This window comes from Phalaenopsis equestris, unplaced genomic scaffold (assembly GCF_001263595.1).
Source record: "Phalaenopsis equestris unplaced genomic scaffold, ASM126359v1 Scaffold000065, whole genome shotgun sequence".
Taxonomy (NCBI): Eukaryota; Viridiplantae; Streptophyta; class Magnoliopsida; order Asparagales; family Orchidaceae; genus Phalaenopsis; species Phalaenopsis equestris.
Window position 1 is genome coordinate 370,307 of NW_018164507.1, and position 17,224 is coordinate 387,530.

The window sequence follows — 17,224 nt, forward strand, 5'->3', positions numbered from 1 at the left end:
GTGCAAGTAGGGTGTTCCAAACCCTAATTTTTGCACAATTGACCCTAGGAACATTATCATCAATTCAAATTAGTTATTTAAAAATTATAATCATAAGTTAGTTAATATCATTTTTCTAATTTTTATTTAATTTGTCTAAATGTAAGTTAACATTTAATTAGTTTAGTAAAATAATACCTAATTATTGATTAATTATGATTTAATAACTCTAATTAAAATTGGTATAAATAAAATACATACAATAAAATATTATAATCATCTAAATTCTTAAAATTTGAAACAAATAATCAAATTATTTTCTTAAATTTAATTGAATTTAACATCTATTTAAAAAATCCAGATTAGTTTCTCTGTTGTCCCTCCTTGATCCGTAGTCCGCCCCTTCCTCCGTAGTACCAACCAGAGCATTGACGATGGAGGCCGAGTGGGAGAAAGGTGAAGTTCACGACTGCGTGATCAAACTGGTCAGTCCGAGAACAACGACGATCTATCAATTTCCCCTTTTAATCCTTACAGAACGTACGATGGCAAAAATTTTATTGCATCTGATTGATTTATTCTGGTCGCAGAGGGAAAACCCCCGGAGACGAAAGGCCAAAGTGCGCGTTGGATGTGGAGCAGGATTTGCCGGAGATCGGCCCGCGGCGGCACTTAAACTGCTTCAGACAGTTGAAGAACTCGATTACATCGTCTTGGAGTGCTTGGCCGAGCGCACCCTTGCCGACCGCTACCATCTCATGGCTGCTGGCCAAAAGGGCTACGATCCTCGAAGTATGCCGTTATCTTTCTATTTTCTTCCCTTGTAATTTTACTTATTGAAATAAAAACGCCATCTTGTTGTCTAGTTGCTCAAAATGAGGAGCTAGAGGAAGGCAATATTGAGGGTGGGCGTCATATCGTGACCATCTTGCCATGTTTTGCTCCACTACTTGAGCATCGTGCCTGTCTTCCAAGTGTAGATGTTCCTGTTAAGAATGTAGGATGTCTTGTGAGAAGAAGAAACAATTGTCTTCAATACCATCAATCCTTGAAACCTCTATAATGTTTGGTTTGCTGAGGTTTTGTTTGTCAGGTTATTTAAATAACATACTAGTTATTTGGTTACTGGATCTCTAGATTGTAGATACCTAGGTGAGTAGTTACCTTAAAATTGTTGTTATCTAGATTTATACTAAATTGTCCCACGTCAATGGTAATGCCTAAAAACGGACGATGATAAATATGTTAGAAGCAATGAGAATCATTCTAAACAGCTTTGCAATATTATTTAAATTATAAGAAATCTATCAAATAGCAATTTATAAATCGATACACACCGTAAAACCTCTCAATTCATATGTTTCTAAAGGAACTAAAAAAATATCAAATAAGTAAGGGGGATCATTTTAAGCTGTCCGATGGATTAATTGAGATTTTAACAAACATAGTCAAAATGTCACAGTAAAAATCTATAAATAGAGAGTTATGCAATGCTTAATTAGGAACTTGAGTCAAGCGAGTACTTGAATTTGATGAATCTTGAAGCTGTTCTTACTGATTAATGCTCTTGATCATTGTCACTCGCTTGCTGTGGACTAACACTAACAATCAAAGATATCTGCGATCACCTGACTTTTTTTCGTTTATTTGTTGTTTCATTCCAACAATCGATGACAACATCTATAGTCACCGGTCCACCATCCCTAGCTACCATTGTCGTATGATCATTTTCTCAATCGTTAGTTGACATAAAATTCTATAATTTCTCAAAATTTCTTCAATACTTTTCACTATTCTCACTGGGGACAAAGTCATCAATTCAAATTTATTAATATTCTCTTATCTAGGTTTGGTTAAGGCATTTTTTTTGTAAGTATTACACTATATAATGGACTACTTCAGTTGGACTAAACCCTATGATTTTTTCTTTTTGAGATTTTCACGTAAAAACTCTTACATCTCTGTTGTCATTTTTTTATCCACGTCTGCAGAAATATTTTAGTATGCAACATAGATATTACTAATTTTACAGTAGTGTTATAATCATTCATGTAATTATGAGTAACAAACCTTGGTCTTTCCTTCATTACACTTTCTAGTACTTTATTTGTTGTTATGGGGAAGATCTTGTATCTTATCAATAAATCAACCATAAATTTTCTTATGTAGATTTATTTCTCAAGGTAAAGGTTTGTTTTTTCTTTACTTTCATGATGACTAGTTTTTTTAACACCTAAGATTAAGGGCTTTTAAATTAATTTATTTTTTCTTAATAATATCAGTAAAAGATAATGTACATAAGTAGTGAGATGCCACGAGTGGAATCCTATGATGTCCCCATAGGGCCATATCAAGGTTTTAACCCACCATAATGATGTAACGTACACTACATAGATGTATGTAACATCTAATAAAAACTATACAACTAGCCAAAGAAAGAGAACAAAATCTTCTTCAATGGAGTTGCCATAAATATGCAAGCTCTAAAATCTCATCTTGGCTTTTTCATTACCTAGGTGATTTTATTTTGGTTTTTTAGAAGCCAGATCATATGTTAAATAAGAAAATACCAACAAATTTCTTAGCCTGGGCTTGTTGGGTATCTCTTACTCAGTTCTTAAGATGAAAAATGAATACACATTCTTCCTTAGTGAATGGATGTTTGAAGGCCCTTCATCATAATGTCATTAGGATGATGGTTGGTGAACAATGAAGCGCCCATCACATTCTTCACATTTGAAAGAAATTAAAGATTTTATCAACCAAAGAATATTTTGATAACATAAAAAGTGAAGTTAATGAGGAAATTAATGACATTGGGAGTTTGTTGGATCAATATTAGCGAGAGCCACTCAAGGAAGTTGGCCAACAATATTGAAACCAAAAGGGTCAGTAGAGTTGTGAACGAGCCGAACATGAGCGAGCCCAAACTCAGCTCGTGTTCGGCTCATTAAAAAATATCACTGTTCATGTTTGACTCGTTAACAAAAAAAGTGTGTTTGTGTTCGACTCGTTTGTTTAGTAAGCTAAACACGAGTTGTTCGCGAATAAAGAGTTATTTTGATAACCCTAATCACACAGTTGTATGATGTTAAGAGTTGGGGCAAGATTTAAATCTTGTTGTTTATATTAAAACATCATTTAAATATAATTTAATATTTTTTTATTCTAGTTTAATTAATAATTTTAATTGATTTTAAATATTTGTAGCCTTTTAGTCAATTTAATTTTTTTTTAAATACTACTCATTAATATATATATATATAATTGATGAGTAGTATTTCGAGCTAAGATGAGTTGAACATGAACGAACGAATATTGTTCATGTTCAGCTCTTTTATATATCAAGCACAATAAAAGTGTTTGTGTTCGACTCGTTAACTTAGCGAACGAATCAAACACGAGCTGTTCGCGAACAACGAGTCTTTTTGATAGCCCTAAGGGTTAGGACTCTTCTGAAGTATCTAACAAAGAAATTGAGAACCTGTGCTGTGAATGAGTTGAGGAATTGCCTTGCTTTTAGTAGCCGTTGAATGAATTGCATAAGAAATTTATGGGCATCATCAGATCTAAATTTGCTTTTGGATTGCACTAGAGCTTTATTTATTAGTCAGAATAGAGAGAAAAATATGAGAAAAAAAAATAAATTAAAGTGAAGATATGGGATATTAATACTTTGACAATTTATTTGTAGGTATGTTTTGAGATACGACGTTATAGGAAAAGCTATATTAGTGTGATACAAGTAAAATTACGTAGCAAGGCTTAATAAATGCTCACTATTAAAATAATCAGTATTAGAAGTTATTAGGAATTGATTTATTTCCTTTCCTATTATTTCTTATTTTATATCTACCTATTTTATGCATTTTCTATTTTATTAGGATTGATTAATTGTAATCTTGGAGTTATATGCGTTATGTATTTTCTATTTTAGGATTTTGTATGTCGTATTTATACTCGCCCTTTTGTATCAATAAAGTATTTCGTTCTATTCTCAAAACTTGCATGGTATCAGAGCCACGAGATTAGAACTAGCCGCCTGAAATCCTTTCTATAGGAACTATCCGCGTAAACTTTCTCCCTGTAGGCTTTAGTCGTCGGAACTCCTCCCCATGCGGGCCCTAGATGTCAAAACTCCTTCTTACAGGTCCTTAGCTACCAAAACTCCTCTCCCTTTAGTCTCCTTGCTGCCAAAACACTTTCTGCAGGCCCTGGCTGTCGAAACTCCTCTCCCTGTAGTTCCCTAGCCGCCAGAACTCCTTGCAGGCCCAAATTGTTGGAACTCGTCCCTGCAGGCCTCCTACCCAACTTCCTGTTGCAGAAAAATTTCCATGCAGATTGCCAAATGCAGGGATCAATTTCTTTCGTGTCTCGACAGTTGATCCTCTCCTTTGGATCCGTTTGGAGCCATGGATGATTCCTCCATCTCCGAGCTTCTGCTTGACGTTATTCTGGAATCCACCAGAGGATCGACATCTACCTCAATACCTCCGCGGATCGGAGGACCTCATCAACGCATGAATTTTCTGATTACCACTCATAAACTCAACGGCTTCAATTTCCTCCAGGGGTCTCATGCTGTTTCGATGTTCTTTAAAGGCCTTGGTCAATTCGGCCACCTCACGGGACAATTCGAGAACCTCTAAAGACTGACCCAACATATGCTGTGTGTGAAGTGGAGAACTCCATAGTTATGTCATGGCTAATTAATTCCATGGAGATCTCTATTGGTTGTTCTTACCTTTTTCTTCCATCTGCAAGTGCTATCTCGACTGTCACTTGTGATACCTACTCGAGCCTAGGTAATTCTGAACAACTCTATGAAGTTTCTAATAAGATCTGCGAGAATAAATTTGGATCGAAGACAACGACCCAGTACTGCAACAACTTGGTTTCTATATGGATGGAATGTGACGTATACTATGACTACACTTGAGACTCTCCTGCAAATCTTTCCGTCTTCCATAAAACTTTGGAAAAGGATCTTGTTCCGATTTCTGATGGGTTCGAACAAGGATCTTGATGAAGTCCACAATCGTTTACTTGGCCGTGAACCTCTTCCTTTAACTTGGGCATCATTCCTTAAGATCCTCCGCGAAGAAAGCCGGAGACTTGTTATGCTCGACAACTCAACAAATTCAGCCGAGCCTTCAGTCTTGGTCTCTAATAGTACTCCACTACCACGCTGTTGCAAGCCAATTACTTCACATGTGATTTTTTCACAACTCTTACCATACCCGTGACAAGTGTTGGAAGCTCCACGAGGAACCAACAATAAGTCTTCTGCCAAATCCTCTATTGCTAAAGGTTTCTCTACGACCTCAAAATCCATGAAAGCTCAGGTGGCCCCTACTTGGACCATTCTCGACTCACCAGACTCTATTAAATTAAGAGTCAGATGGAACATTTCATTAAGCTGCTTGAGTCTAGTCAGCTCTCCTCTGACCTTTTGACCTCTCAAGTTCGTCAAGGTAACGTCTCTATGTCACTCACTGGTTTTGCTTCTTCTAGTCTATGAATTATTGATTAAGGTTCCACGAACCACATGACTGAGGGTTTTCATTTTTTTCTATACGTATTCTTCTTGCTTTGGGCGAGATAGGTTTACAATTGCCAATAGCTCCTTTAATTCCACTGATGGTAAAGGGTCAGTTGTGCTTGCAGCTAGATTGACTTTGGAATTTGTGTTACACGTTCCTTTACTTAAGTGTAATCTTTGATCGGTTAACAAGTTAACATGTGATCTTGATTTCATTGTTTTTTTTTCATGATGTTTATCTTTCAAAATCGTCGTTTGGGGAGGATAATTAGAGCTACTAAGTGGGTATTCAGGCTCTATTTTTTTCAAGAAAATGACATTGATGAAACTGACTCTTAATCTCATAGTTGTAATTTTTCCTTTTCTACTGCATGTCCAATTATGTTTTTATATTGTTGTTTGGGTCATTCCAATTTTTATTATTTAAAATAATTGTATCCTATGATGTTTATTGATAAAAAATTATTTTCTTTTAAATATGAAATTTATCAATTAACTAAATATCAACGTGTACATCATATTCATCTCATCCTTATACTCATTCTTCTCATTTTTCACTTATTCATAGTCATTTATGGGGGATTCTCTCGAACTTCAAGCTATACCAATAAATGGTGGTTCCTTGCTCTAATTGATGACCATACTTAGATGTCTTGAGTCTATATATTAAAAGATAAATCTGACACTGTGGTCACTTTTAAAAATTTCCACTGATTCATTCTAACCCAATCAAAACTATTTAAGTCGTTTAGATCGACAATGTCCGTGAGTACTTTAACTCTATATTAGGAGAATTCTTGGTTAGCAATGACATCATCCTTCATAGTTCCTGTATGGATATCCCTCAACAAAACGGGGTAGCCGACCGAAAAAATAAACATCTTCTTGAAGTTGCTCGTTCTATTATTTTTCAAACCGATGTCCCTAAACATTTTTGGAATCATACCATCCTTACCGCCACTTACCTTATCAATAGTGTTATTAGGAATTTAGTATTTTCTTTCATGTTAGTTTCCATTTTATATCATTTCTATTTTATTTATTTCATTTTACCTCCGGATTATTTATAATCTTGGAGATATATGTGTTATGTCTTTACTATTTTAGGATTCATATATGCCGTATTTATACTCTCTCTTTCATGTCAACAAAGTATTCCGCTCTATTCTCAAAACCTACACGTAGAATAACCTTATTGAGTTCTAAGACAAGGATAAGTTCATTTGACGTCAGATGCACACATCATATTAGCTTTGTCAAATTCTAGTAAAGTCTCTAGCGACTTCATTTAATGCTTTGGGTGAGTAACCTTGACGGCTCCAATCTCATTGTCAAATATTGAGTTATTGTGATGGTTTAAAATGCCCAATAAGAGTTATGAAGATAGCTTAGGTGACTTGAACTCGTCGGTGAGATTAATATAACTTTAGTGACTCTCATTTATATCAAACTGACCCCAATTGACCGTGGACTTATCTTGAACTTGATCTATCTTGTATTAAGATTAGTCTAATCTGGCCTATGATATTTTGATTTACATTTAATTATCTGATTCTCTTGTATATGTAAGAAAATCATAAAGGAACAAGAGAATAAAAGTCATAATCATTATGGACTATCACATTGATTATGATTAATTACATGATTTGAAGAAGTCTGTAAGTACTTTATTACCTCATTATGAAAACCTTGTTATAACCTTCTCTCACCTTAAACACGGAGAAAATCATGAAATATACCATCAAGGAAGACATTGCAATGCTGCTAGAGAGTTAGAAGGAGCGTGATAAATGCTAAACTTCAAGTGAATCTTCTTTTTCTCTTTCTTTAAAGTAGATTAAGAAAAGAAATTGAGGAGCTTGGGACGACTCTAAAAAATTATATTACTTGCGATTCCTCTTTGCTTCATGGAGATGATAAAGAAGCTTGTAAATGATACTGCAACTACGCCTATCAAGTTACTGACTTTTATGAATGGATAAGCTATAGGCTTTTCAAGAGTCATTGAGTTTGAGAAGACTAGGACTATCAAGAGAGTTACTGAGCTCCAATTCATTGGAAAAGATGAGAAAATACACTTGAGTGACTTAATAAAGTAAGTTATTACTTTATCTAGTTGCCTTGATACTGCTTAAAGTGAATTCGCCAGTGATGTTAAGTGAGAAGTGAAAAAATTGAGAGATGTCGTCTTTTTGCGGAAGCTTGCTATGTTTCCTCAAATGAGCCTGTTCTCTGGTTGTCAATTTCCTACTTCATCCTTTTTTTTTTTAAAGCAACAAAAAAATTATTATCAATTGATGAAAAGAGTACGAGAACAAGCTATTGCAGAAATTGCTTAATGAGAAAGCAAATATCAAAATACACCATCAAAGCCAACTAAGTATTAACAAAACTTGAAGAATCTCCCTAAAGAGAAGAACATTGAGGGTCCAAAATTTTCACATCTTAATTGAATCCCGAAAAATCTTGGAGAGCAATGATATTTTTTTTTCTATCCACTTCTCCCGGTATAAATAATTTGAAACACCATTTTCCATTAGTACGTTTTTGCAAGAAAAGCTAATAGAGGGCATTATACAGAGAAATAGGATCACTAAAATCCTCAACAATAGGGTGATCAATAGGTGCAAATATATATGATGGATCTAGATCAACGATCTCATGGAAAGGAGGCTCTCGTACACCACAGTTGGCCTACAATGTAGGGAGGGCATTGAATGTAAGACGAGATCAACATTTTATTTACCAACTAGAGAAGCGGTAGTTAGACCTATAACCATTACATATGAAAATTGGAATTTATTATTGAGTTCTTCTGCCATCTTGATGCTAGGGGATGTTTGCAACTTTGGGCATGCCTTGGAGAATCCACAGAAATTATAGCTAACAAATTTGCAAGAAGAATAATATAATGTAAAGCTTTTAAATTCTGCCTTTTATCAATAGCCATGATCAGTGAAACCATTCAAATTCTCCTTCTTTAAAGGTTCATAATATCTATTTCGATCAAGTACCTAGCCATTGATGACCTAGATATCTAAGCAGTAGTAGCATCCATATTTGATGGTTTATTTAAAATTGAGTCCAGAGACAATATCGTAGGATTGATTGAAGTAGTGAATACATAATTGAGAAAAAGTAATCCAGCTGGGAGTAACATTAGACTCCTTACAATAATCAAAATGAGTTGACCACTAGGCATCCACATTAGGAACCTATACACGGAGTGTGTTCTCCTTGAGAAGTGCTTTAAAGAATAAGCTTTATAGATTTCTTTGCTAAAAACATGTTGAGAATAAATAAACCCATTTAAAGAATCTCTTATCAATCTCAATTCGAGCATGAGTCTATGAACAATCTCTATAATGGGTTGTGCCAAACTCTCGCTTTGTAAAGGTTGTTTGGGACCTCATTTTGTTGGTTATTAACAACATGAAGTAAATGGGATGAGAGTTCAGCCTTGATGTAGACTTCATGGTTCAAGTTGCTGAAGTTGATGAGTTCCCGAACTCGCCGAAGGAGGATGAGTTGCATTTCTATAGAGATCATCACTTTCTCGGCAAACCTTTAACTACCCTTACTTCCTGAAATGGTTGATATCTTAGAATTTAATTGCTTGGTTCTGGCTCAGGTAATGTTGAATTCTTCACAAATGAAATTTTTTTGTTATTTTCTTGCAGAGCTTAGATTTTTTTTAGATTTATATTTACAATACCTTTAAAGAAGGAATTGTAGTTTGTTGTTATAAGTACACAAAAACTATTAGGCTTAGAAAATAAAATTATAGATTTGAAGAAGAACTATTCTTTGCGAAGTTGGCCAATTAGAACAGAGGCAAATATAAATCATAAAAGTAAGTTTAAGACGTTGCAATTACCTAAATAACATGTCGAGTTGTTTGTGAATATACAAATTCTTTAGTTGGATTGTGTAAACTATACTTCCAAGAGCTCTATTGATGCAACCATTATTCTCGGACTATTTTGAGAAAGCAAAAGCAACTTGTTTTTGGAGTTTCTTTATGAATTTTTTTTTTACTCTATTTTACTTTTGTCATTTATTTTTCTTTATATTTATTTTTTTTAAATTTCCTAAGGATATCTCCTTGGTTATTGTCTTTGGATAAAGCAACAAAGGAAGGCTTGAACGACTTCCTTATTGACATACTTAAGAGACAGAAGACCCACCACTTAAAAACATGTGGTGTGTTATACTGAGTGATGATGAAGAACAAGCCAGAAAGGTTGGGCCGAGATCGTGACAAGAGATCAGATAAGAAGTTCCTGTTCTTGTTGAGGTTGCTGCTTCACCACTGACTTATTAATTGATTGGTGAGAAAAAGTTGGCCCCAAAACTGACTTGGGTGGAAAAAGCGGAGGTGAGTGGATTCCTTCAACTTTGAAATCTGAAACACTTGTAAGGATGATAAAACAAAGTTGTCTTTCAAACGGGTGAGGATCATCAACCCTCTCCCGCACAAAAACAAGTTGAATATGATAATTTTTTTTTCTTTGGCCTGGTATCTTCTTCAAGCACTTACACAAGCATCTTTGGAATTTTTTGCTGAATAACTTGCACATGTAGCTGATGAGGGGCTTAGTATGAACTTGTCAATATTTATATTCTATGGAGATTGATCACAAGAAGTTAGTCTTCGTCAATGTTAATTTAAGAGTCAAGTTGGAGCGAGTCTACAAGAAAAAAAGAAAATATATTTATAACTTTGAAGAACAAAGATATTTCTTCGAAGGCTTTTGAAGCCAAGTATCTCTAAAAATTTTTTTGAAGAATTCGCCAAGAAGGCCAATGCTCACATGGTGATTTGCAGAAATTAAAAGAAGATGCAGTGATTCCAAAGGTTTTGAGTGAAAAGCAAATTGTTGAACTTCACAATCAGATCAAAGGTCTTGAGTTTTCTTTGTTCAAGTGACGTGAGGAGTCCCGACTTGAACTTCCTGCTACTGATGCGGGAACTCCCACATCCCGCTGCGGCTGAACCGACCAACAATTAGGTTGGTTGGACCGTCCTGGATAGGGGCCGGTTGGACCTATCCCTTCTCTTGCTCATTAGAGCGGGATCCATCTCCCCGTGCCAATTCCATCCCTGCTTTGGTCCTCTTTCTATTTTGAGTCTTTGGAATTGCCGCTCCCACCGCAACTTCCCTTTTGTTCCTATTCGAAGCTCGCCATGAGGGAACTTCTTCCTATTTTATCTGTCTCGTATTTATATGTATGTTGGCTGCCCTAGGCTTTAGAGTTTTGGTGCAGTGTTCTTTCAGATTTTCTGTGTCGAATCTTTTTTCCCCTCGAGGGCTGTATCCGACTGTTAAGGCGGTGCATTGGTTGTATCCCTTTCCTCGGTGGTGATTGTATCTTCCTTAATCCTGTTTCCAGCAGTCTACCTTGTTGTCCAGCAATCTACCTTGCTGTCCAACACCTTGCAAATCCCGCCCTGCTTCGCTCCTCTTTCTATTTCGAGGCTTGGAACTATCACTTCCGCCCCAACTTCCCTCCTCTTCCTACTCGAACCTTGCCATGAGGGAAATTCTTCCTATTTTATCTATCCCCTATTTATATGTATATTGGCTGCCCAAGGTTTCAGAGTTTTTGTGTAGTCTTCTTTCAGATTTCCTGTGTGGAGTATTCTTCGCCCTAGAGGGCTGGATCCGACGATTATGGTGGAGCTCCGGCTATATTCCTCTCCTCGATGGTGATTGTATCTTCCTTGTTCCTGTTTCCAGTAGTCTACCTTTTTGTCCAACACCTTCCCACCACCCCAAACCACCTGCATCTTTGCTACATCGTTGCCGACCCACCCATTCTTGCTGCTGCCGCTCCGAGACAGCTAACCTTTGCTGCTCCTGTCGTTTATGCCCCAATCCCTTGCTGAAACTGTGTAGGACAGCTAGCCCTCTAGTTGTTCCTGCAGCTTTCGCACCTCAACTTCGTCGACGCCAACCCCGCTAATCATTTGGATCCACCTAGCAGCCTCCACCATCCTTGAGATGTACTCTCGAGGTGTATGCTGTGTCGTTTTATGTGTTGGTGATGTTATTTTTAGTTTGTGTGTGTTGCAACCCTATTTCCCTATTAGTAAAAGTTGTTATTGTGTTTTGGGTTTCTTTTCTCCTGTATCATTTGGTATTAGAGCTAGCCCAACCCTAGTCCAATCCTAGGGTTTCTTAGCGCCCGCTTTACACTCCAACCAAAATTTTTCATTCCTACCCTCAACCAGCTCTTCCTATTTCCCTAAAATTTCTCCACAAAAAATTTTCTTCCTATTCCTAAAACATAGCCATGCCACCATTGAGGTACATGCTCGAGGCTTCCCAGGAGATGCGGCGAGAGATACGCGGACTTTGACGGTGGATTACAGACCGGAAGACGAGATGCAATGGGAAGTTCTCCTCGACCGTGATCCAAAAGGTTGAAGGATTGAAAGAAAAGATATGAAGGCGAAGCAGAAAACGCAGCGCCAATTTCTACAAACTTATTATCGCAAAAAGTTGCAGACTCTAGTGTTTGAAGTGGAGAGACCTTAACACTAGGCTACCCCCTTGCTACTATCCAACAAAGCCAATGCGCAATATGTCACAACAAAAAAATGTTGCAAGTGCCACGGATTTGGACATGTGGAGACAGAATGCACAACCAGGGGAGTAATATACTTCACCGAGCAGTCGAAAAGTTGGGTAATCCCACCGTAGATAAAGTGTAGTTCGAACGAGAATTTTCATCTGATAACATCTTCCCTCATGGACCTCCTTTGTTATGGATACATCCAATGTCTTTCCTCCATGTAATCAATGAGAACATGCGACTTTTGATGAGATTGTGGTTCTGCCCTCCTAAAAGATGAATAACTTCATGTTGAGATCTACAAAGGTCACACAAATCAGAAGATGCCAGAATTTAAACTTTCAATGGACAGCTTCAGTAACGACCAACTAATGGCATAACAGGCAGTTACATTTCCAGCCCTCACCTAGTCTTCTACATGAAGAGACGAAAGACTAGTGTGAAGCTCTTGTTATTGGAACACAACAGTAGATGTCCGTTTTCCAAGACATCAAGAGTCAGAGGGAAAACTTAGAAGATAATAAGAATCGCTCATCAACAAACCTCTTGCAAGCCCTTAAACCCGCTGAGGCCCAACTTGTTATAGATGAGAAGCATATGAGATATTTACTTGTTCGGAATTTGGCTCATGAGAACCTACGTCGATGTGTACCTTCGGCTCAGATTATGCCAAACCAGAACAGATCAATAGGGAGGTATGCTCGCAAGTGGGAAAAGCTCCTGAGATGCTTTGGGAACCAGTGTAGTCGTCACTGGGATCCAGGAAGGGCCGACGAGAACAAAAAGCTTCAACAGATGAAGTCGTAGCTCCTCTAACCTCCGGAGATTGACGCGGGGTGTCCCTTCTTCCCCTTTCCGCTACTGACGCGGGAACTTCTGCATCCCTTTGCGGCTGGACCGGTCTGGACAGGGGCCGATTGGACCGGTCCCTGCTCCCGCTCATTAGAGCGGGATTCATCTTTCGAGCTCGTACCAATCCTGCCCTTGCTTCACTCGTCTTTTTATTTCGAGGCCTTGGAATTGCCTCTCCCGCCCCAACTTCCCTCCTTTTCCTATTCGAACCTTGCCATGAGGGAAATCCTTCCTATTTTATCTATCCCCTATTTATATGTATATTGGCTGTCCAAGGTTTCAGAATTTTTGTGTAGTCTTCTTTTAGATTTCCTATGTGGAGTCTTCTTCCCCCTCGAGGGCTGTATCCGATGGTTAGGATGGAACTCCGTTTGTATTCCTCTCATTGGTGGAGATGGTATCTTCCTTGTTCCTATTCCAAGCAGTCTACCTTGCTGTCCAACACCTTCCCGCCACCCCAAACCGCCTGAATCTTTGCTACATTGCTGCTGACCCACCCATCCTTGCTGCCGTCGCCTCGGGACAACTAACTGTTGCTGCTCCTGCCATTTCTGCCCCAATTTCTTGCTGTAGCTGCACAGGACAACCAACTCTCTGGCTGTTCGTGCAGTTTTCTCACTTCGCCTCCGCTGCCGCCACCCTGGCTACTAGCTAGTCATCCTGATCCACCTAGCAAACTCCATCGCCATTGGGATGCATTCTCAAGGTGTTTGTTGTGTTGTTTTATGTGTTGGTGATGCTATTTTTAGTTCGTGTTTGGTGTAACCCTATTTCCCTATTAATAAAAGTTGTTCTTGTGGGTTGGGTCTCTTTCATCCGGTATCACCTAGTATTAGATCCTAAGGAAATAACTAGCTTGATTACTACTACTATATGCCCAAATAGTCGAGTTAAAGGGTTCCTTCAAGAAGTTATACGAAGACAAGGCCGGGTCAGCTTTGCAAGCTTCTAATGTGCCATTATTTGGTGATTTTGATGAATATAAATATGTGATAAATAAGTGTTGAGAGGGAATCATCTTCTACTTAGATTTACTTAAGAATGATGTAGTGAATAACCATCTGTGGCGAGATTCATGCTTCTTCTATTTTAATGCATTGAATATTCTAAGCGACAAGGAGTGAGCTAAGAGGAACTCAGAGAAAGAGAGTAGCTGGAATTCCTCAAAAGATGTTTCTTGAACACTTTCTAATTTCATTGCTTTTAATTAAGTTCCTTCGGGGAAAATGTAATTTCTCATCTTTTCTTATGACCATTTCCCATAATCTGAGCAATTAGAACTCAATAAAATTTTAGAAGTAAGCAAGTGAGCTTTGAAGACTTGTAATATATGATATGCCAAATGAGTAAAAACCCAAAATAACCAATTTAGTCCCAAAGTTTTTGGATGCTCCAATTTAGTCCTAGACTATTACAAGTTGCTCCAAATTAGTTATAAATCATATTTTTCATTCAATTTAACGGTTACCTACATGAATTGAAGGATATTTTCATCTTTTATGTAATTATCTATAAGCATATCTAGCATAAAAATTACTGTATATATTGTTTGGCTGGATTTAGCTAAATCTTGCCTAAACCTACTAAATATTGCTCAAATACGATTAAAAGCAAACAATACAAAATCTGAAATCCCAATTTTCCTCCATTTTTTGCTTTTGAATCGGATTAAATAATTTATTTTCCCACATATATTAGATTTTTCTTCTTCGACGAATTACTCCTCTTCGCAAACTTACAATGTCGTATTTACCAAACTGGAGTCGCAGCTTCTCCGGGTTGAAACGACGCAAATTGAAGCCATATCTCTTTGCAATGAACGATGGTGGGGGGATGCACAAGCGCTCGGATTGAGACGAACCCATGTTTTAACGCAAGCACCGCGGATGGAGACAGATACAGAGGCTGCTTCGTTGAGTGGAGAATCAACAAATGAGTACTCTCCTTAGGTTACTTGCTTCGTTAATGGTAAAACGAAAGGGAAGAATTTGCGCTCGGATGGAGACGAAGCCTTGTCGTCGACGCAAGCAACACAAATGGAGACGTAGATAGATGGGGACGGAGACTGCGTCGTCGAGTGGAGAAGCATCGAATGAGTATGCGCCTCGAGTCGCTTGCTTCGTCGATGGTGAAACAAAAGGGAGAAACCACACGAGTGGAGCAGCAAAGATTTAAGTTTATGGTGAGATTGTTTTGTGTATGAATCATCTAGTGATAATTGACGAGCCTTTCGTGTGTTTATTTCATGAATTTTGTAAATCGATGAAATTACACTTCAAAATGTGAAGGGAACTATTAATTCAATGGAAAATTTTATTTAGGACCAATTCTATATAATTTTTAATAGTTGGGGACTAAATTTGAGCATTTTAAAACTTGAGAACTAAATTGAACATCTATGCTGAATTAGCACTTATCAAATTTATCATATTGATAGATTTGAAGTGTTAATAAAATTATTGAAGGGATAGTGGCAAATTAATTAAATTGTCTAGTTAATTGAATTTCGGTTTACAGAATAAAAAAATAAAGTGAGTATGAGATATTGGTGTTAATTCTTATTCATCCTTTTGCCTTGACATATTTTGGGACAAGTCATCACCTTGGATGGACTAACCTTATTTGTCTTCATGAGAGTTACCATCTCTAGACTTGCCACTTAAAAAGGACTTCACTCGCTTGCATTGTATATATTGTTGCAAAGGAGTCCAAATTTGAGGGCTCGACTTGTCATTGTGAAGGTACTTTTAGAAATTTAACATGAAGCTTGACTTAAATTATTTTGAGAGAAATTGAAAATTCCATTAACTGAGTAGTGCATAGACAAATTGCCGTGTAGAAGGTAAATAAATTGCATAATTTCTTTTTATTTTGTTAACTGTTTCATCTCTGTTATACAGTTTGATCCTCTATTTCTATGAAAATGTAGTTTTGGAGTGGATGTCTCTAATTATACCTCAAGCTGTTGTGAAACGAGTTTGCATCATTACAAACATGGGTGCAGGTCTAAGTCTTCTCTAATTCAAACATTGCTAAGTTGGAATGTCAAATTTTTCTGATGCACTTAGTTCATGTTTGAAATTCTTTGACTTGAAGTGGATCCAATTGGTGCACAGAAGGAAGTCATGGATCTGGCTAGCAGATTGGGAATCAGTATGACTGTCTCCATAGCTTATGAAGTTTCCTCGATGCAATCCTCAGATAAGCTCTATAACCCTGTACCGAATGATTTCCCATGGTATTTTTTTAAAGTTAATATGCTGTATTTTAATTAATTTATTTTTTGTTGAATAAAACATTCTGCAAAACAATTTTTCTGTTGACGAGTCTTCTGAGAAAAGATTTGGCTTTACATTTTGTGCTGAGATTAGCCTCAGAAGTTTAATATTTTAGGTTTTGTCTTAAAAGTTTGAGGCATTTACATACATACCATCCAAATCTTATGCATTTACTTATCTAACAGCTAAATTTTATTTTTTATATTTATAACACCCAAATCTTTCATATCACATAAAAAATACCACTATTATAGCTTTTGAAAAGTGAAATACACCTTATCATGCATGGATTCGGCGGCATGCATGTAGAAATTGAAGTTTAGGTGTTAATATGTAAATATATAGGAATTGAGTTGTGTGCATGTAAATCTTCCTGAAAATTTTTTTTTGCCTGCAAAATAATATATAAATTCTCCATCTATTTGCAGGTTTTCAGGTACCTTCTGAAGAGTACAGTGCAATGGATAGGGTGATTCTCTAAGCCTTTGGCCACAGAAAAATCTCAATAAATCTTTCATTGTGACCTTGGTAACTTAGTATAACTAAATAGATGCATAGCACGTGTCAAATAATATTTTTCTTTTAGAAAATTTGTGGAATTGTGGATTCATAGCCATGTACATGGTAATCTTCTTTCTTGTTGGCCTATTAGATAATTATTCTCTTATGCTTATTATATTCAATTCCAATGCTGTGACTCGCACCTTGTTTTACAACTTTATTTTAATACGGTGTTCTAATTTTTTGCATAACATTCTGGGTGATGTAAGACTTTATGGGAGGCCATTAAGATAATTTCCAGCATTTTGGAAACCTTTTTCAAAAGAATTAATATTTGAAGATTCAGGAGATTTTTTTCTAACAATTTAACAGTTTTTGGCTATGATTTAGATATTGTAAATCTAACATAAGGAACTGAGGGGAGTATATAAGTACAGTGGAGAGCAAGACTTCAATGTTACTTGAAGCTAATGGAAATTTTCTAGGACACTTC

General features: G+C 36.8%; 1 protein-coding gene across 9 annotated transcripts in view; it reads left to right on the forward strand.

Annotated features, from left to right (window-relative positions):
* The first annotated feature begins 346 nt into the window (after window positions 1-346).
* Window positions 347-17,224, forward strand: part of LOC110019649 — a 73,602-nt gene continuing 56,724 nt past the window's right edge. For 4 of the 9 annotated variants that reach the window (XM_020717396.1, XM_020717399.1, XM_020717398.1 and 1 more), the window contains exons 1-5: window positions 347-464; window positions 570-771; window positions 15,882-15,956; window positions 16,049-16,153; window positions 16,659-16,699. In XM_020717396.1, coding sequence (XP_020573055.1) covers window positions 414-464; window positions 570-771; window positions 15,882-15,956; window positions 16,049-16,153; window positions 16,659-16,699 — 474 coding nt within the window. In that variant the 5' untranslated portion in view covers window positions 347-413. Of the gene's footprint in view, window positions 465-569; window positions 772-9,649; window positions 9,900-15,881; window positions 15,957-16,048; window positions 16,191-16,658; window positions 16,700-17,224 lie in introns of those variants that run through there. The other 5 variants (XM_020717397.1, XM_020717400.1, XM_020717405.1 and 2 more) reach the window with 5 other exon arrangements.